Genomic DNA, 20,935 nt, shown 5'->3' with positions numbered 1-20,935 from the left:
CTCTGGGCTGCTGTGCCGGTGCTCAGATACTTGCACAGCACAGAAGTGCTGCCTGGTGTTCAGAAGGAACCTCCTGTGCTCCAGTTTGTGATCATGGCCTCTTGTCCTGGCACTGGGCACCCGAAAAGAGCCTGGTTCCTCCTCTTTGCCTTCTCTCTTCAGGCATTTCTTGACATCGATGAAATCCCCCTGAGCCTCCTCTTCTCCAGGCTGAACAGTCCTAGTTCTCTCAGACTTTCTTATGTGAGGTGCTCTCACTCCTTGACGATCTTTGTAGACCTCTGTTGGACTCATTCTAGTACATCCAAGTTTTCCTCATACCAGGAAGCTGACAACTGGACACAGTACTCCAGGCATGGCCTCAACAGCACGGAGCATATGGGAAAAATCACCTCCTTGGCTTGCTGACATTGCTTGTCATTCAGGATACCACCAGCCAGCTTTGTTGCAAGGCTGCACTTCACATGTACTAATGCAATACAAATCGGGAGTGATACAAATGGAATAAAATCTGTATGCAATAAAAACTGGGAGCAGTCTCATGCACCATAACTTCAGTACTCAGGAAAGGAGTATCACAGTGAAAGAAAGGCAAGGCAGTCATATTCCAGGAGCAACACACCCAAAAGCATGTGTGTTTTGCAATGAAAATGGCTTTAAAGGCGATGCACTAGGGATTTGATTTGTACGGTTGTTATTACTCAGGGATATAAAACTTCAATAAGCTATTTTAACAATATCCAAATTCTGTCAAAACCACCAGGAATGTTCAGAAAAGTGGTGCCAACCACCATGAATCCGAGCAAGATGTCGGAGGGAAGCTTTATACTTAAGAGAGCGATGAGCTGCTGGAACAGGCTGCCCAGAGAGGTTGCGGATGCCCCATCCCCTGAGGTGTTTAAGGCCATGTTGGATGGGGCCCTGGGCAATCTGATCTAGTGCTTGATCTCGTGGCTACCAACCCTGCCTGTGGCAGGGGCGTTGGGTCCCTGAGGGTCCTTCCGACCCACGCCATTCTATGACTCCACGCCGGGAAGAACACGAGCGCAATAAAACCAAACGGCGTCGCCGGGCGCCCCCTGCCGCCTCACGCGGTCATTTGCATGTCCCCGCCTCCAACCACTTGGCCACGCCCCTGGACCGCACCGCCTGCCTCGTCCTCCTCCTCCGGGCGACCCCTCGCGGCTTCCGTCCGCCCGTCCGCTCCGGGTGCGCCTGCGCGAGTCCGCGGAGTCCTTGGGGCGACGGTAGCCATGCAGCGCTGGGGCCGCGTCTCCTGCGCGTTCGCTCGGGTACTGCGCCGGCGGTAGTGCCGCGGGGCGGGCGGCGGGAACCGGGCGGGGAGGAACCGGGGCTCCCGGGCACGGTTTTCCCCACGCCGCCGCCTGCCGAGGGGCGGGCGCAGCGGTCGGGGCTCGGCCGTGCTTGGCCGCACTTCTCCGCTTTCGCGTCATGGCCTCACCGCGGGGCCGCGTTCCGTGTTGGCTCGGTGTTTCTTTCTCTTCAAGATCAAACTGCAGCTTTTAAAGTCGTGGCTTGTTCTCTTGCAGAGAAGCCATTTTAATCGAGTTCATCACGGTCTCCAGGCAGTTAGTGCCGTGCCACAGAGGACCTACGCCGATCAGGGTAATTCACCGCGGACAAAGCTTCTGTGTTGGCAGCTGTCAGAGCTTCGGCCTGGCACGCTGACCTGCCGGCTGCTGCCGGATCTCTTCCTGCCTGGAGATGTAGAGTGCTCTGTAGAGTTGCCTGAAAGGAGGTTGTGGTGAGGTGGGGTTGGCCTCTGCTCCCAGGTAACAGCTGCAGGATGAGAGCAGGCGGCCTCAAGATGTGCCACGGTAGGATCAGGTTGGGTGTTAGGAAACGTTTCTTCTCTGAATGAGCAGTGAGGCCCTGGCACAGCTGCCCGGAGAAGCTATGGTGCCCCATCCCTGCAGGTGCCCAAGGCCGGGTTGGATGGGGCCCTGTGCAGCCTGAGCTGGTGGGGCAGCCAGCCCATGGCAGGAGCCTGGAACTGGATGGGCTTTAAGGTCCCTTCCAACCTGAGCCATTTCTGTGCAAAGTACTTGCTTGTCAGATTTACTGTTAATCTAAAGGTATAAATAGAAGCTGAGCTTTATAATCTAAGAACAGTGGCAGTAACTAATATTCCAGAGGAGATTATAATTATGAACTTTGTACCCGATCTATTTCTATTAGCTTCTTGTGTGTGCGTAATCAATGAAGTTTATTTCAGCAATATTTTTTGCAGTATCTAATAATCTATTAGCGTTCACTGCTCACGTATCTATTGCACCAAACTACATTAGAAACTGTTAATAAAATGTTTAAATAAACCATTCAGACATCTTGTGTTAAAGATTTTATAGCAGGATGGATGGATCAGGTGCAACCTGGCTTTTTAATTTCATGTTATATTATTTTCCCTGTGAAGTTTAAAACTTTCTCTTTAATTATGAAATACCTCTATACAGCCTTTCCTTTTGTCTGAAAAGTTACTTTGAGAAGTGGAATTTCCCTTCCCTATATATTAAATAGCATAGTTTTAACAGTCATTTTTATCTTTTTGTTTTCCATTATTTGGCATTTGCAAATATGAATCGTTATAGGAGTAAATTGGCCCTGCAGTAAAGTCTTAGTAATTGAAAAGAAGTAACTGTAATGTTCTCTGTTTCAGTTGATGCGGATGTCACAGTTATTGGTTCTGGTCCTGGAGGTTATGTTGCTGCAATCAAAGCAGCTCAGCTTGGGTTTAAGGTAAGAGTAGCCCTTTTGATCAATCTTCAACTGCTCCACAATGTAAAACATGCAGTGACTCTTCTTTGGGGGGGGCAGAAGCTACTCAGCTATGATTTCCTTATGTCATTGGTGGAATTTGATTGCTGTTTGGGAGGGTGTTTGCTCAGGATTGCAAATTAGAATGCTCATAAGTTTCATTTTCATTTATGAATGTGACATCAGCAGTATTGCTGTTTATCTTGCCTCCTTAACCCAAGACCTATTTACTCTCCTGGCACTGCATCATTCTTTTCTGAAGTACTTCAAAATCTGAGAAGTGTAAGTGTACTTGTGCATGCTCTGCTGCCTAGTGCGTCCCAGTGCATCTGAAGTAAGACAGAAGGACTTCATGGAAAAAAACAAGGTGATATGACCACCTGGCAAGGACAGGAGCTGCTGTTCACAAGAATAGTTCAGTGAAATATTGGAACAGGTCCAGATTGCGTAGAGATTTTCAGGACTAGGCTTGTTGAGGCTTTGAGCCACCTGAGGCAGCTTTGATGCTGACTGTGCTTGAAGAAGGAAGCTTGGCTAGATGGCTTCCAGAGAAGGTCCCTTCAGCCTCATTTTTTTGTAGTTCTGAGTGTTGTCCCTCATTGGTAATTCCTCTGACAGCTGGGTTTCAGTGATGTGTCTGAGTGTATTTTAGCCTGATGTGTAACAGTACCAAAATAGAATTTCTTTTGAGTCCATTAAATTTTACATCTGCCTGTGACCCTAGTGCAGGTAATTAAAATGTCAGACTTTTTTTTTCCTTGATTTAATAAATATTTTTTTTATATATATATAAATGTTGCCATTGAGCTATTAGGGCCTGGAAAGAAGATGGTCAGTGCTGCAGGTTTCAATTGAGTTTTAGACGATCTGCTGTATAGTTACACCAAAAAAATGTTAGCATAAATATGTGTCTAGAAGCCTGCTTTTCCTGGAGCAGTATTCTAAGTCCTTCCTATATCTGCCTGACAATAGGTTACCATATAGGAGATTTATTAAAAAAAAAAAAAAGTGTCTTGTAGTTTTTTGTCTTGTCAAAAACAGCTTTCATACTTCTTTAGAGCTGTTTGGACAGGCTTGCATGCATCACCTGTAGTGCTGAAGAAACTTATGCTGCCCCTGAGGGATGTAACAAGATGCTTTTGTGAGACTGGCAAATGGATAGATTCTGTAGTTACATCATCTGTGGAATAACCTGAGGCTGTTATATTTAGTTACGGAATTTGAACCTTCAGTTGTAGTGCTTCCTCTGCTAGCACAAGCATTAAATCCTTGTATCACCACTGCAGCATCTCATGTTATTGCCAACGAGGTTCCTTGAGCGTTTGCTTCGGAGCAGCTTTGCTTGGTCTTGTGAATCAAGTTAATCTAAAGTGGATGAGGCAAAAAGCACTTAGATCATTATGTGTTTGTGTGCTTAAAGCAGGAGGAAGGGTAGATAGGAGATCAGCTGGTCTCTGTGTGGTTTTTTGATTTGATGTTGTAAGCTCTATTCTTCATGATACCATCACCACTACTTTACCACAAAAGCAGCAAGTTAAATGATGGCAGACTTTCATCTGGGGAGTCACTTCTCAGCAAATTTGTTTCATTGGAGCGTAAACCAAGAAATTCTTATTTTGAGTATATGTTCTGTGCTCATCACAGAGGGGGAAGGGACAGTTCGTTTTGCAACTGTGAAAAAGTTTACACTTGTGTCCCCTCCTTTTTTTCCTCAGACTGTTTGTGTAGAAAAAAATGAAACATTGGGTGGAACCTGTCTGAATGTTGGATGTATTCCTTCAAAGGTAAGGGTACATCATTTGTCATAACTTCATTAAAAACAATTACTCCTGCATGCATCACTTTTGAAACCTATACTTAATCTTTTTCCAAGATTGACATGCTTTGCTAAGAAAAACAACTTGCAAGCAAATGATTTGCAGAAATGAAAGTAATACAAATGATTGCAATTTTTATTTATTTAGTAGAAATGTTTTGTTTACAAACTGTGTTTTGTGGGGTTTCCTAAATGAGAGGAAGAGGGATAAAAGCAGAGGTATATGCAGATATCTTCTCTCTGGTGAGCTGGTAAGTCTGTGTTGTAACCAGTAACTAAATAGAGCATTTAAATACCATTTAAATACAGTTTAAGGTGGTTTTGTCTTGAAGTCTGCTGTGTGGAGTTCTCAGTCCTTTCAAATGCTTTATTTTCAGTATACTTGTAGATTTGTCCATAGTATTGTACTTTGAGTGAAGGAATGTTTAGTTGTTGCTCATTCAGTCACTGGAGGTAGAGAAAGTGGATCTAAATTATAGGGATAGAGCCATCAATGAAAAATAACTGTCTGGTTTTTTATGGGATTTTTTTTTTGTGTGCTCCAAAAGTAATGAAAAATAAGAAGAAATTTGTGAGTACCAAATGTTGGATGTTGTCAATCATGTTTTAAGCAACTTCAAAACAAGAGCCTTATAAGAACAGTGCTATTGCTAGGTAGAAAATCTTCCTCATTAATGCCCAGCAGGTGGAGGAAGGTATTGGTAATCAGCTTTGTGCTGCCTACAGTAACAGACAACTTACCTATTCATGAAGGTCCCTCCTAACAGTGTTGCATTTCTAATCTGTTTGCTTATGGAGGTTCTGTTAGCAGCCTAGGAGAAAACACAGTGGAATGCAGAAGGAATGCAAAGTTCTGACAAACAATATATGCCTTGACATTTGTCTAGACGTTTCAGTAATGTCTAATGAAATTCAGAATTAATATGGAGGAAAAACTCAAAAGTTAATTGTAGATCAACACAGCATGACTATGCAAGTTTGGAACTCTGCTAGTATCTATTTAAGTGACTTTTCTTCTTGAGCGTTTGATTATTTTTATCCCATTTAAAGTTCTTTTGAAGACAATTCTGAAGCCATGGCTAAACCTGAATGCTATTCTGATTTTTTTCCAGTGGCAATAAACAACTTAAGAAGTGGTTTTGTGGGCTACATATGCTGAAGTAATAACAAATATTCAGATATAACTTTCCACAAAAGCCACTCAAAATACATTGGACGGTTTTGTTTTTTTCCTTGGTAGTTGTTGAAGTCTTTTGCAGGGGCTGTGTCTTTGGTTAATGTTTTGGATATTACAGATTCAAGGTTGTGGCAAATAAAATAGGCAGATAAGTTTTAGGGTGAAAGTTGGTCATTCTTATGGACAAAATTGAAATCATCTTGGTCCAGCAGTGTTAGTTTCACTTAAGTATGTTTATAAGGCAGATTCCTCAAAATATTCATTGAGTGTATTGTGCTGTCTTCAGAGTTCAATTTGTGGAAGGAATGTTGACAGTTTCATGGTTGTGATGATTGTAGTAAAAGACATAATCTTTTCTTTCCAAGATCCCTTCCCATATTGCTGTTTCTAATAAAAATACAGTTCTGGAGATTCTGTATTTCAAGCTGCTGATCTATAAATGCACTTAGAAAGGAAGTGTTCTGATTTTATTCTTGAATTGAAATGATGCAGTGGCCTGAACTAGCTCTAAACCACCTAGTTTCAGCTCAACTGGCTGTACAGTTGTAATGCCTTCAGCACAGCTCAGCTACAGAATGTATCTGATGTTTACACAGGAGTGATCTTAACTAGTCTCTATTTTTGTTACGTGTTTTCTTAAGTTACACCTCTCTAAGAGCTTCTGCATGTAAGTGGTGCATTTGAAGTACACCTTTTAAACTATTAATGTCAGATTTATTAGAGCATGTTTTCCAAATAACTTCTTTTGTTATATATATTCTGGTAAAAAAAATCCAATTGCAGCTGCATGTCCCAGTTGACATTTCTGTGTGTATGTTGTAGGCCTTGCTGAACAACTCTCATCTGTATCATTTGGCTCAAGGAAAAGACTTTGCTAACAGAGGAATTGAAAGTGAGTGTGCAAAGCAACTTGTTGATGCCTATTGAGCGAAATGGTTTCCATCAAGAAATAAATGTTAATAGTTCAGATCTGACTACTGTAATTCTAGGAAGCTTCACTGACTTGCAACCAGAATCCTTTCTCTGCCAACTAGAGATTTAGGAATGTGTCTGCTCCTTGATCCCTGTCTAGAGAAGTTGTGCTTAAAAAGAGTAATACTACTTTGTAATGTACCCATTGTTACATGTGACCTTTAATGGTTAAATAGGGGCATTTGAGACATCTCACTGTCAGAGCTGTTCACTGTAGGTTGGTTCCCATAATTAAAAGTGGAATGCTCCATTGAAGCTTTTCATTTCAGTCACAGGCATCCGCTTGAACCTGGAGAAGATGATGGAACAGAAGAGTGGTGCTGTGAAGGCCTTAACAGGTGGAATTGCTCATTTATTTAAACAAAACAAGGTTAGTTTGGATTGTTTACTGAAGTAAATGTAATTTTTTTTCCCCTGTTTTTGTTGCTTTATGCATTCTCACATTCTTGCCATGTAAACTTATTTGATCAAGGGATTTGGCAAGGGCAGGCTCTGGTATTTTAAATGAGCAGCCCATTCTTGGGTCTTCTTAAAAGAACAATACTGACTTTGTGATTTGTACTGGATGCTGATGCAAAGGCTTGTGTTAGCAGTTTCTTTCTAGTGGGGTTCAGATGAAATGTAGCATAACTTAAGTAATTTGAATCTTAACTTACTGTGCTCTTGGTTACTGAAGGTTGTACATGTATCTGGGTTTGGAAAAATAACTGGCAAAAACCAAGTCACTGCAACCAAAGATGATGGCAGCACACAAGTTATCAATACAAAGAACATTCTCATAGCTACAGGCTCAGAAGTTGCTCCCTTCCCTGGAATTACTGTATGTATTTCAAATCTTGGCACTACTTTCTTTCAGCGTGCAATAACCACGTAATTTCATGCTTAATACTTCTTTTGCATCTGTTTGGCCTTCATCATCTGTTCTGCGTGTGATGTAAATAAGAGAATGTAAATCTCCCTTTTTGGATTTCTTTGCCATTAGATCGATGAAGATAATATCGTGTCATCCACTGGTGCTCTGTCACTGAAAAAAGTCCCTGAGAAGATGGTTGTCATTGGTGCAGGAGTCATTGGTGTGGAACTGGTAAGAGAATATTTAAACCATTTAGACTGTTATAAATAGTGTTATTTTTTTCACTGCATTTGATGTTGTTGCTGTGGTTTAACATATGTTGTTAAAATTTCAGACTTAATGACCTTTTTTAATGGCTTTTTTTTCTTTTTAACCTGAGAAGCTAGGAAGCATTGGCTGGGACAGTGTTCCCACAGCTAGTTAGCTAAGTGGAGGAGTTAGAGTGAAATAGACAGGCCTTGCAGGTAGTTTTGGATTTGGGTTTTTTGTTTAACTTCCACTGAAGTTTGTTGTATATATGGACAAGTTTTTCTTTTAATGCAGATAAACTTGAAACCATGCTAAATACACGTGTGTGGCAGTTAATCCCAAAACTATTCTGTGATATAATTGCAAGCATTGTAGAGGAGGCTCAGAAGAGACCTTATTGCACTCTACCACTTCCTGAAGGGGGGGTTGTGGTGAGGAGGGGGTGGGCCTCTTCTCCCTGATAAATAATGACAGGACGAGAGGGAATGGCCACAAGTTGCGCCGGGGAAGATTTAGATTAGATCTGAGGAAACATTTTTTCTCTGAAAGAGTGGTCAGGCACTGGAATGGCCTGCCTAGGGAGGTGGTTGAGGCACCATCCCTAGCGCTGTTCAAGAAGCGTTTAGATGAGGTGCTAAAGGATTTGATTTAGTAGTTGGGTAGGGATAGTGATAGGAGGATGGTTGGACTAGATGATCTTGTAGGTCCTTTCCAACCTAATGTACCTATGAACCTATGATTTTCTATTCTGTCTAGGTCTTTTGGTGTGAGTCCTCTTGCCTCATACCTCCATAGTACAAGAACAACATGCATTTACTGATCTGCAACTGCTTGAAAATAATGCAGACCTGCTTAGTGGTTGTCTTAGCTGGCTCTGGTCAGCTGCCCGCTGGCTACTGAGCAGGGAAAGTGTAAGAGAAGAGAAATATTGAGAAGGGTGTGGGTAACTTTTGAGGTAGATAGGGTGTGCGTGGTTTTAGGGAAGGCGGTGCTAGTGGTTATGGCTATAAATACATGCAGAAGCAGCAGTAGTTATATTTTATTGCATAAAATTTCCATAATATGTTATTCATTTTCTCTAGTTTGGTATTAGGACACCACAGAAATCTTATTTTGAGTTTTCTGAGCTACCTTCCAGTTATTTGATTATTAATTTTTCTGTGACTGTAGCCTAAAATATACCTAATTGTCTTCTTAGCTATTTAAAAGCTTAATTCCATAAATGAAATCAATCAAGTGTAGGTATGCAAACAAACAGCAATAAATTCATTTTTTCCGTTGATCAGTTTGCTGATATGTTGTCCCTCTTTTGCAGTGTCTTTTACCACCAGTCCAAGTGGTAAATATTGCAGTAAAGAAACCTGAAGTTTTCCTTCAAAAAACTTTTCCGTTGTGTGTATTGTTGTGACCGCAGGGTTCAGTTTGGCAGCGCCTTGGTGCAGATGTGACAGCTGTTGAGTTCATGGGCCACGTTGGTGGAATGGGAATTGACATGGAGATCTCTAAAAACTTCCAACGTATTCTTCAGAAACAGGGACTTAAGTTCAAGCTGAACACCAAAGTTACCGGTGCTACCAAGAAACCAGATGGAACAATCGATGTAGCGTAAGTGTTTCACATAAAACAAATGGTATGCAGGTTGCTTTTTCCACTCAGTCCTTCAAACCTGTTTTAAATTAGTCTGATATTATTACAGAAACAGGATGAAATGGAACAGGGTTCTTCAGTGAAGTTTAATTTTTATCCTGTATTATAACTTAGTGTGCTCATAATTTTGGCTTTATTGAAGTCAGACTTGCTTATATGAAAGAGGTTCCACTGACTTGGGTTGGTGTGCTGGTGTACAACTGGTGTTTTTTTAGTGAGAAACCTAAGGTGTATTTTTTTTGTGGATGTTCTTGCTTTTGGTACAGTTGTGTTGTTTGGTTGACAACAACGACTTCTTCCACCAGTCTTAATGAAGGTACGAATGTCCAAAGTGATTGAGTCAGGTCTTTTTGGAGTGACAGCTCCTGGCTTTTGGATCTCAGCAGGAACTCCTTTGTTTCCATCTTCCAGGCCTTCCCAGCAGATAAGAGGGAGCAGGGAGACACCAAATTGTATCTTGCCTTCACAGGATAGAATGGTATCATCCCCCAGTCTCCCATACCAGTTATTTGGTCACAGGCCAGGTCTTCTGCCTGTAAACACTCCTGAGCACTCTTTCAAAGGCAAACACCTCCAAAGAAGTGCTTTCAAATGTAAAACTGTCCATGAAGTGGTGCCGCTGGTGTGACACCCACCACTCACCTCCTAGATAAGCCAGAGTCTTATTGCACAAAATGCCTCAGAAAGCAAGCTTTGAGACATGAGAACAAACAATTGTTTTCTCACAACTCACGCTACAGTTGTGAAAGACACAACATGTAAGCTTAAATGCCTTTTTCATTGGAATCTCAGTACAGTGGATTGTATCTGCTGTGCCTCTATAGCTCAGGGTACCCTGTCCTCTGCCATTGGAGAAGTCCTAGATCTGGGCCTCTGTGTACTGCTGTACTGATACTGGTTGGATTTCTCATGTAGCCCTCTCTGTTTAGGGTTTCATTTTGGTTCTGGAACATGCTGTAGAAACAAGCTTCCTAATTGACCCTGCTTACCATTCTTTGGTTTGTTTTAGCACTCAGGATGCAAACTGAACGTGTTCTAGATGCCCTTGAGGGATGCACTTTTTGCAAGGCAACACTTTTAGCAAGAGCTAAACAACTCTTATGTTTGGGGCCAGGAGAAAGCTTGCTCAGAATACACTACTGTACCTCACCCCAAAATAAGAATAACTTGAATGTTGTGTACTCAGCTCTGATCACTGCTATACAGATCTGCTCTTAGCAGGTCGTGCTACTTGTTAACAGATGCATAACCTGAGTTTCTGTATCTAGGAGTTGTTAACAGATGTATTAAGAGTTACTGGCCCTTGCATCCTGACCTACTCATCAAATCTTGCAAGGATGAAGTGTGGGATAGACCAAAGCCAAATGTTTGGGGTGCCAGGTTCAGCCAGTAGGTCACCATCTGAATTATATTAATCCCTGGTCAGCAAAATACAATACAGGTTTACAGCTTAGTGGTTTTGCTTCTTGTTTTTTCTATAGTGTTGAAGCTGCTGCTGGTGGCAAGGCAGAAGTCATCACTTGTGATGTGCTCCTGGTTTGCATCGGTAGGCGTCCGTTCACAAAAAATCTAGGTCTTGAAGACATTGGAATTGAACTCGATAAGAGGGGGCGAATCCCGGTCAATAACAGATTCCAAACCAAAATTCCAAAGTAAGCAATATTAAATAATTTTTACTTTCTTTTAAGTAGAGCTCTTATCTTTAAAAGCTTAACTTAAGACACTTAAACTTGCGTAATATAGCTTTATTTTCTGAAAGAAAAAACTCAATTTATGTTTACTTCAGCAGCTGAGGATTTTTAGTCAACCTTTAAAGTTTTGTAATCTGAAAGTTATGATGTGTTGGCAGTGGTTTTTTGAAAAGTGCTCATTCTGTGGAAACTGCTTCTGTAGTCCCCATATTTCTTCCATACGTATTTTATTCTGATTTGATTGGAGTTTTCGGCAGTGTTTTGAACTGACTGTTGAATGTGGTAGCTTAGGTGTGCTAGTACATTTTTAAACAGTATCTAATTTTGTTTCATTGATTTGATAGCATCTATGCTATTGGTGATGTAGTTGCTGGACCTATGCTGGCCCACAAAGCTGAGGATGAAGGCATTCTGTGTGTTGAAGGGATGGCTGGAGGAGCAGTTCACATTGATTATAACTGCGTGCCCTCTGTCATATACACTCACCCTGAAGTGGCCTGGGTTGGCAAATCCGAAGAACAGCTGAAAGAAGAGGTACTGTTTTCTTCCTGGACAAAAGTGTTCTTCTGTCGTGGATGTGGTTTCATAGAGTGGTAATGGCTCTTGTTTTATCTAGCTACTTTTCATGCAAGGATTTCTCTGTCTGAATTTATTGTGTAGGGTGTATGGCTGAATGATTCCTTTGTGCATGCCACTCTCACGGAGGATTGCAGTCCTCCTTAATAGCTTCTGTTTTGGGAAGTTAATACCATTTCTATGCTGTTTTTTCTTTTTTAATACCTCTTTATACCTGGTGGTTATTTCCATACGTTGTTCTGTGTGTCTTCTAGTTTTGTATTGGATCTACTTATATAGTTACCCAGTTATATGGCCACATCATTCCTGTTGAGCGTTCCAGGCGTTAATTCAGTGTCAGTAACAAGTGTCTGTTTTGTAGGGAGTGGAGTACAAAGTTGGGAAATTTCCATTTGCTGCGAACAGCAGAGCGAAGACAAACGCTGACACAGATGGCATGGTGAAGATACTTAGTCAAAAATCAACAGACAGGATGCTGGGTGCACACATCTTAGGCGCCGTAAGTATTGTAAAGTGTGCTGCTGTCTCAGTAGCGCTGGGGGTGTTTCCTTGTGCTTGTGAAAAAAGATTTGTCTCACAAGACCCCTTGGATTTACAGTTCCCTTTGGCAGCCCTCCTGCCCACATCACACTTAGCTGTTGTTTTGGTATCAGACACAGCTTTTTCTTTTTTATCCTCTGGAAATGCAAGGGTTATTCAGTCTCTCTGACGGTTTCATCTTCATGAATATTGAAATACTCAAAATACTCATGAGAAACAAACACTCGAGAACAGCAGAAACTGACTCAAGTTCTAAAAGTTGGGGTAGCTGAACAGAGTGGGGGGCTTTTCATTGCTTTCTTTGTTTTTCTCTGAAATTCCAGCTTCAGCACAGCTGGTAACCTCACTCTGTGGTCACCGAGCCTGGGGTCTGTAACTGATGGAACTTGATTTAAAAAAAAATAATAATCTTTTGTCATATTTGAAATCAGCAAATTCTTTTTGTGAAAATATGCTGTTTTTTTCCGGTCCAAAGTCGAACCTAGATGCTGATTTCACTCTTTTTGGTTTTTTTTAACCTCTAAATGCTTTTTTTTTCTTTCTCCTAATTCCCCCTGCAGATAAATGCTGAAACACTTTAACATGTCTTCGTATGCTGTTTTATTTAGGAAAATGGTTTTCTTTATAAAAACAGCGCAGAACGCTAAGTGTTTTCATGGAAAGGTGATGTTATTCCCGTGGGAGGATGTGCATATTAGTGTTGCCCTTCCAGCATTGTCAAGTTACTTACACTGCAAAATGAGTTTTTGTGTTTGATGGATATAAATGTTCTTTTCTTTTTTTAAGTGATTGTGTACAACAAAACATCATAGACTAATGGGATAAATATCTAAGTTGTAGGAGGCAAAGGGACGAGGCTGGACTCTTCTCAGCAGTGTGTGGTGATAGGACGAGGGGAAATGGCCACAAACTGAAACATAGGAAGTTCTGCACAAATGTGTGTGGGAACTCCTTCCCAGTGCAGTGACAGAGCAGTGGCACAGCTGCACAGAGAGGTGGTGGAGTCTCCTTCTCTGGAGACGTTCCAGAGCCGCCTGGACGCCTACCTGTGCAACCTGGGCTAGGGAGCTGCTTGGGCAGGGGGTTGGACTCTGTGATCTCTGGAGGTCCCTTCTGACCCCTACAGTTCTGTGAGATACTTAAAAATTGTGTTGTAGGTGGTTTGGTGGATAGGCTGTTCCCAAATCCCATGTCTGTCATTTCTGATAGGAATATACAATGAGCTGTTATGCTAATTATTTTCTCTCACAATGCCTGTCACATAAAAATCCACATTCCCTAAAGAAGGCACAGCTCAGCTTTATCAGTGTGAGCCAGACAGTAATTTCCATCAGTAAATGGAAGGGGCTGGTGGGGAATCTTAAGATTACACATCTTAATTCTGAAAATGTAATTGCTTATGTATTCACTATTTTATTTTCAACTATTCAAATATTTTTTCTCTGGGTAAATCCCTACAGATACAACTAATACTTAGTGAAAATGAGGCTGCAGATACAGTAGCGTACTTCAGTTTATCTGGTTATCTGATTAATTTTCTAGGAGGGCATTAAAGTTTGTTTTTTTTCCCAGCAGTGATAATGTACAGCAGCTTTGATCAGAATGTGGCTGCTATCTGACCACCATGTGGAGCAAAGCCCAGATTTTACACAAGCCTCAGTAATGGGAGAGCAAGAATTCTGTTCAGTTGTGTTTGGTTTTAAGCTCATCTTGAGCATAGCCACCAATTCGATGGAATACTTAGGACTGACACTAAACGCACCCGAAGTGCTCCTCATATCAGGGTTTTTCTTTCTAGCAAAATATGCTTATTTACAAGCTGGATGTTTCCTAATTAGCAATTGAGAAGAATCTAGATCTGTTCTAATTACAGTCAACATTGCACTGCAGGGTGCTGGTGAAATGGTAAATGAAGCAGCCCTTGCTATGGAGTACGGAGCATCGTGTGAGGACGTGGCCAGGGTTTGCCATGCGCATCCGGTAAGCTTTTCCTGAAGCAGCTGTTGAATGCAGGGGCTGCACAGCCGTGCTGTAACTACATTATTAACAGTACTGATCTGTACCTTTGGTTTGTTCTCTACAGACGGTGTCAGAAGCCTTCAGGGAAGCTAACCTAGCAGCATCTTTTGGCAAAGCTATCAACTTTTAAAACGAAGGAGCAGTTCTTTGAACATCCGTAGTACGTCTGAAGCCGAACCGTGAGCCCATGTGGAAGGCAGTTTGAGGATTTTAGGGTTGAATTAAATGAATCTCCTCATTTTAGACATCAAATATTTAAACAAATAGAGTTTGGAACAAGTGGAATTCTCCAGTCTCTGTAAATTAAATACATAATGTTACCTGCTTATTTACATTGTGAATGTTGCAGAAAAACAGCCTGACTGAACTCTTCTTTCAAAACCAACACTTTGCTGCTGCATGAGGTTATCAGGTGTGCTGGCCACAGCAATGTACAGGTGTCCAGCATACCTGCTTTGTTCTTATTTGAAGTAGTGATAGACTAAAGCAGCTGAATGTTGGCACTTGACATGCCACTGGCACTTAAAATGCCACTGTCACTTCCGCACAAAAATTTATTTCCTTGTGAAAGGATTAAATATATATTTAACCTACTTATGTACAAGTACCAAAATGTGTTTTGATCTAGTAACGTTAGGATTTGGGGGGAAAAAGGACTTGTGTAAATTGATTAATACTGTGCTGACTTTTTTTTTTTTTAAGAGAAAATCACTCTATGTGTGATTCTCCACACGTTTTCATATTGAAAACTCATCGGGGAAAAAATCAAGTGCTGATGGAGAAATGAAAGACTGAAGGAAAACTATCTTACTGTTACTTAACTTCCTCTTTGTAAAACTTCCATTGTCCAACTCTTTAACCTTGAAATGAGAAAACTGGGTAGCGAAGCCTCGCTCGCTGTCAAGTGTGTTGATGGGAGGGTTGTTCTTCTGCACCTTCCACATGAAGGGGCTGCAGTGTCAGCTCTCCATGCAGTTCAGACATACTTCCTTCTCTCCTGTTTTCTATTTTACGCTCTCTTTGTGTCTCTTCTGTAGCAAGAGAGCTTAATAAATATTTAACGTGGCTGGAGGATTGTCTTGGCGTTTGTTTGCTGACCATTATTAGTGTTGAGGTTGGTGGATAGAAAGAATAGCAAACAAATACCACGTACAGGGAACTTACCCAGTGCCACTAGTTCGTGTGTTTTGTAGGGTGCCACTTTGTTTTATTAGAATCTCTGCCTTGGAGGGAATCTTACAGTGTGCTAGTATTGTACATGTCCTTTTTCATTATGCCAGTGGCTTGACAGGTGGAGAGGGAATGGTTTTAAACTAAAAGAGGGAAGATGCAGATTGGATGAGGAAATTCTTCACTTAGATGGCAGAGAGGCCCTGGCAAAGCTGCCTGGAGAAACTGTGCGTGCCCCACTCCTGGAGGTGCCCAAGGCTGTGTGGGATGGGGCCCTGTGCAGCCTGAGCTGGTGGGGGGCACTCAGCCCATGGCAGGGGCTGGGGCAGCTGGACTTTAGGGCCCCTGCCAACCCAAACCACTCTGTGATTTGTCAATTTCTGTTCTAGTTGAGTGCTTGTAAAGGTAGAAGCGAGACATGTTACTGAGCTCTGTAAATGAGGTGATGGTAAAGTCTGAACACAGCAAAGTTTGCAGGTTTGTAAAGCTGTTAAGTATACTGGCCATGAAATAGCACACATTGCTGCTGTGGTAATCAATACCTGTGCTGGGTTTTCGGTTTTTTTTGTTTTTTGTTGCTTGCTCTAGCATTTATAACCTAAAGGAAAATTACTTGAATGTGTTGCTCTTCAGTTTGCACAGGTGGTGCTACGTTCTGCTGTAGCTGCCCTGACCGACTTCTGCTGACTGTGGTCAAGGTGAAGTAAATTGTTGATGGAGGTCAGTTAGCAGTCAGTGCATGTAAATGCACGTTGCCATTGTGGATGCTGACTTGTGCATACATCACCTGTGAGCACTGCAGAACTATTTGTGCAGTCCTGAGCAGTTTGGTGAAGGTGCAGTGTTCTGAAACTTTGAGCTTAAGTATGCCATTAGGGTGAACTGGGTATCACTCATTGCTCTTTTTTTTTTTGTCCTATTTGTGTTTTGTTTGGTACAAGCTGTTGATAGGGAGCCTCAAGTGTGCTGCTTCAATGAAGTGTGCATGGACAGCTCCTTAACTGATTCATGTTAAGTGCTCTGTGAACTTCACAGGTTGTGTTTTTTCCCTCCAACCATGGTCTACTACGTGAATTTGCCTCCTGAAATATACACCACACTTCCCTCTTCGATGCGGACCTCTATTCCCACTTCACAAATCACAAGTGTTCCAGTGAAATGAAACTTGCTTGAAGCCTAAAGCAATGTCATGCAGAGAGCAGAGTACTATTTGTTTATTAGTGTAAATGCTAGCTAGCCATGAGAGAAGGTAGTATTTCTTCTTCCACTGCCAACTTTGTTCTGAGTTATCATCCTATACTTCACAGTAATTGGAGCTCTTATTTAGAATGATATATTTGGAACCAGTATTTTATTAGCTGGTTTAAAAACAAGAACTTGCAGAAACTCAAGGATTAGTTTCAGCTACTGAAAATAATACCAAACGTAATGAGTCATACTGGGTACATACAGTGATACAAAAGTACTGTTTATTTTCAGTGTCAAAAAGTTACTTCTCTTTGGTTCTGTGACTTAAAAGTCAATATCAAACCTGTTCACTTTATCAGGCCTTAATGTAATGTCAGAAACAACTAGAGTAATACTTGTTAAAACCCATCCTGAGGGCGAGTGTTTCCTGCTCCCATTTATAAGCAGGTGCTGTACACAGCAACTTTCTGGCTGATTGTCTGTAAGAGGGAGCGAACGGTCTCTTCCAGCTCCACCAGCTGCTTGGCTTTGTCTTCCAGAACTTTCTGATTGTTTTCATACGTATTTTCCAATTCTGTCAGCAAAGGAAGAGGAAAAAGTTTAATTAGGTATGTTTTAATGTGGTGAAATAGAAATCATAATTGTTATGGAAAAACTACCATTCGCATTTATTTTCTTGTGGAAGAAAACGTGACACATGGTAGCAAAGGCTGGAATGGCACCTTTGTTTCCCTAGTACTGGCACATACAGCAACAGAAGTAATTTTCTTTAAGTGTGGAAAGTGTGCTTTGATTCATGTTGACAATAAATGCCACCCATCACTGCTGGGAGGCTTTTCTGTTGACGTGAAAACTTTTGGCTTGCTACAGTCAAAAATACTCAGTGAGTCATTGTAAGCACGCAGGAACAACCAAGGGGAAGCATGGGTTCCTGGCCTGGCAAAAACAGGAGGAAAACTTTGCTTCCTCCCTGGCAGTTACAGGCTGACTGCCCCGTCCTGTTTCAGTCAACTTGAACTGGCTGCTGTTAGCAGTTCCAGCTTGAGATGAATCTATAACCTCGTTCCCCTTGGATCTAACAGCACGGCAGGGTGTGTGTGGGGGGTACTGTTTGAAGATGGTGCTCTGGGTTGTCTGTCAGGAGTGTGACTGCTTTTGGTGCTGCTGAATGGGTTTGTCATCCTAATTGTGGTACTAACATTCTGTCTAACTCTTCTCTGTAACTCTCCGAGCAGTGATAGGTGCTGTACCAGAAGTTTGTGTCTCTCTGTAAATTTTTGCTCTCTCCAATACAAACCTTTGATTCATGGTTATGTTGTGTCCGTAAGAATAAGAAAAGCAGTTCAAACTTCAGCACAGGAGAATTAATTTTTTCTTCTTTTCTGCTGCTTGGTTTAACAGCATGACAGTGTGTCGTATTCTACAGCAGTGCCTTACGCCTCCTCAGAGCACCTCACCTTTGAGCAGCTGCAGCTTGCTGTTTGCTTGAGCCAGCAGTGCCTTTGCTTCCTCTTGCAACGTGCTGGCTTTCCTCCTCGCATCTGCCGACTCCTCTGTCTTTTTGGTGATGAGATCCTCCACGGTTTTGTACTTGCTGTTCAGCTCGGTGTCGAGGACCTGTTCCAGATACAAACACAAGATGGAGCCACTCAGAAGACAATGCAGAACGAGTTGGATTGCAGTTGCACAATTCTGTAACTCTCACAATTAACTGCAGTCCCTAACAGCAGAGCAGGAGGGGAGGAACACCCTCGCTGCCTTTTCAGCACGAGCAGCTGCCCAGCTTGTGTAGGTGAGGGTGCTGGAGATGTTCAGGTTCACTTCTCAGCTCTGCTTTTTCCTGTGAGGTTACGGAGCACTAGGGCACAAATGAATTCAACTAGTAAGCAAGTTAACACTCTGCACAGCAGTACCAGAACTCTCTGGGGTCTGACGACCACCTGAAATACTACTCAGTGTTTGGAAATAATTATTTGATGGCTAATACACCCCTCTTGGCAGAAGATGTCTCTTGAGACTGATGGGCTAATTCCAGCCAGAAGGCTGGAGCACTGACAGCTTCCTCTGGCAGATTTGTCAGTTGTTTTGTTAATGAACATTCTTTTGGTATGACGAAGGTGTACAGCAGACGCTGGGAATGACGCCATGTGGTCAGAGTGAATTCTGCATCTCTGATATTTAGAAATGAGACTCGTTTTATACTATGCTAAGGATTTATTCTTGCCACTTGATTCTGTGTATGCCCAACTAGGGTTTCTTTGACCTGAACATCACTGTAGGAACAATTTTTTTTCATCTATATTTGCCAACTGACCTGTGGCAGACAGTGAAGCTGAGGGTCAGAAACAAACCTGTGAAATGCTGATGTGGGGCAGCGAGGCATGTTTCCTGCAACTGTTTCTGAACCTGACTTCATAATGCTTCTCTCTACATTTAGTAACAGACTGAGTAGCAAACACTTCAGTGAGTGTATTAAGCACTTTTTTTGTCACCAGCAACAGTCCAATAAATGGAGTGGATCAAATGAATCCAGTAATGTTTGCCCACCCAACCCTAGGGTGAGTTTGTTGGCTTTCCTTTAGTACCTTTCCCAAATTTCTCACCTGTTTAACTTCTTCAGCATTTTGTTTTGCAAATGCAATTTTTCCCTCTATGTTGTCCACATTTTCTGAATTTGTAGCAGCCTTTTGCTTAAGGTCTTCAACGCTCCTCTCGAGTGCAAACAGACGTAAAGTGGCATTGTTCAGTGTTTCTTCAGATGCTGCATTTTCAGACTGAATCTAACAGAAAGAGGGACAAAGATACACTTTCAGAAGACTGAATATGATACAAGCTTTCTGAGTAAGTTCTGATCGACTCATTAGGTCACAGCCATAGATCTGATATTTAAGAAGTGTTTCATTTTCTTTAAAATGGACAATTGCCAGTGGGGTGAAAGAGCCCACTGCTTCAAGATGAAGTACACTGAGGTCCCCAGAAGCATTAAGGAGACTCATAAGAATGACCTGATTGCATTATATGTGCAAGAGTTGCTTAACCTGCAAATAAACTTAAGTTCATTATCAAATGATGGTGCTAAATGTCTGAAGTTGCCCTTCTCTTAAGCTGAACAAACTTAATGGGTAGTTAGTGTATTTTCAGGCTCTAACTCATAGCTTTCATGAGACCGCAGTGCTATCTGACACAATTACAGCAATGAGCACTTCAGTCTAGCATCAGTTTTCCCCTGCTGCAGTGAATGGCACTGCTAGATAGTGTGGTTTTGCCAATGCACTACTGCCAAGGGACTGGTATGTATGACTTTATAGGGATCTTGGCACACCTGTACAATCCTACTCATGTAACTTTTATGGTGCACAATATGGGGTGAGAGAAACCTTTTTTCTTTGAAAAGGACATGTAGGCCTCTATTTATCTGTCGTGTTTTAACTCAAAGTTTATATAGAAATAAGTCTAAACCATCTGGCCTTTATAAATGCAGTCTTTGGTTTCTGAATATCAGAGGTGTTGCTATTTCTGCATCTCCAAGTACACTTGGAAATAACTTACTGAGGTCAGCAGGTCTTGAGTTCCTTTAATATCTTCATCAGCTTGTTTTATGGCTTTTTCAGCTGCATTTTGAGCCTTTTCAGCTTCTTCTAGTGCTGCTTTCACCATGTCTGCAGTGACTTTAACATCTGTTGCACCTTTGCTGTGGAGCAAAAATAGGTTAATACTAAAAACACTTTTACTTTGGAATGGTCATACACTGCAAAGGGTCATTTTCGCCCCATAGTTAAGGAATGGGGGATCTGCATCAGTTAAACTCTGCATTCTCTGGTAGAGTGAAATGGAAGTTCCATTCTAGTTCTTAAATGAAAATTCCCAATGCAGAATGAGCTTGCATACCTTGCTTTCTTAGCTTCCTCCAGTAGCATTTCTGCTCTGGCAATGTCTCCAGCGCTCTGCTGCAGAATCACCTCAACACCAGAAAGGCTTTCTACACGTTCCCGGATGTCTTCTGTCAGGGCTTGCAGCTGCTGGGGGGTGCTCGGCATCTCCATGTTCAGCACTTCATTAGCCACTGCTTCAATGCTGTCCAGGTCAGCACTGTCTTCTACAGATAGGCAGAAATGACACAGGTGTGAATAAGAGCTTCCCACTGTCAGGTCTTTTTTGTCCAAAGCAAAACCATGGAAAAAAGCTTCCTCCCCTGGACTGCAGCACATCAACGTATTAAAACTGCTTCCTTTGCTCTAAGGAGAGGACCAGCAGGCACGTAG

At 41.9% G+C, this 20,935-nt stretch overlaps 2 protein-coding genes across 2 annotated transcripts in view; one reads left to right on the top strand and one right to left on the bottom strand.

The window, feature by feature from the left end:
- The first annotated feature begins 1,224 nt into the window (after positions 1-1,224).
- DLD (dihydrolipoamide dehydrogenase) lies at positions 1,225-15,386 on the top strand. Its single transcript, XM_065743592.1, has 14 exons — positions 1,225-1,292; positions 1,551-1,626; positions 2,678-2,757; positions 4,491-4,559; positions 6,591-6,660; positions 7,010-7,110; positions 7,417-7,560; positions 7,723-7,824; positions 9,257-9,447; positions 10,971-11,141; positions 11,525-11,714; positions 12,118-12,255; positions 14,187-14,276; positions 14,380-15,386. The coding sequence occupies exons 1-14, from the start codon at positions 1,254-1,256 to the stop codon at positions 14,443-14,445; spliced, it is 1,527 nt and encodes a 508-aa protein (XP_065599664.1). The 5' UTR covers positions 1,225-1,253; the 3' UTR covers positions 14,446-15,386.
- Positions 15,387-16,846: 1,460 nt separating this feature from the next.
- The window catches only part of LAMB1 (laminin subunit beta 1), a 40,648-nt gene continuing 36,559 nt past the window's right edge, over positions 16,847-20,935 (bottom strand). Inside the window, exons 29-33 of the mRNA XM_065743598.1 lie at positions 20,562-20,769; positions 20,223-20,364; positions 19,277-19,453; positions 18,131-18,290; positions 16,847-17,247 (exon numbers count right to left, since the gene is read on the bottom strand). Of these exons, the coding sequence (XP_065599670.1) occupies positions 17,111-17,247; positions 18,131-18,290; positions 19,277-19,453; positions 20,223-20,364; positions 20,562-20,769 (824 nt within the window). The 3' untranslated portion in view covers positions 16,847-17,110. The remainder of the gene's footprint in view (positions 17,248-18,130; positions 18,291-19,276; positions 19,454-20,222; positions 20,365-20,561; positions 20,770-20,935) is intronic.

The sequence above is a fragment of the Cyrtonyx montezumae genome, unplaced genomic scaffold (assembly GCF_038088225.1).
Source record: "Cyrtonyx montezumae isolate F1298 unplaced genomic scaffold, pur_monq_1.0 scaffold_3, whole genome shotgun sequence".
NCBI classification, from domain to species: Eukaryota; Metazoa; Chordata; class Aves; order Galliformes; family Odontophoridae; genus Cyrtonyx; species Cyrtonyx montezumae.
Note: the sequence above shows the minus strand (reverse complement) of the source record. Positions and strands in the feature narration are given on the sequence as shown.

Excerpts from the sequence above, each read along its gene's own strand:
- DLD (XM_065743592.1), top strand. The coding sequence starts at position 1,254 with ATGCAGCGCTGGGGCCGCGTCTCCTGCGCGTTCGCTCGG. Across the intron at positions 1,293-1,550 it reads TCTCCTGCGCGTTCGCTCGG|AGAAGCCATTTTAATCGAGT; the intron begins GTACTGCGCCGG and ends GTTCTCTTGCAG. Across the intron at positions 1,627-2,677 it reads GAGGACCTACGCCGATCAGG|TTGATGCGGATGTCACAGTT; the intron begins GTAATTCACCGC and ends TCTCTGTTTCAG.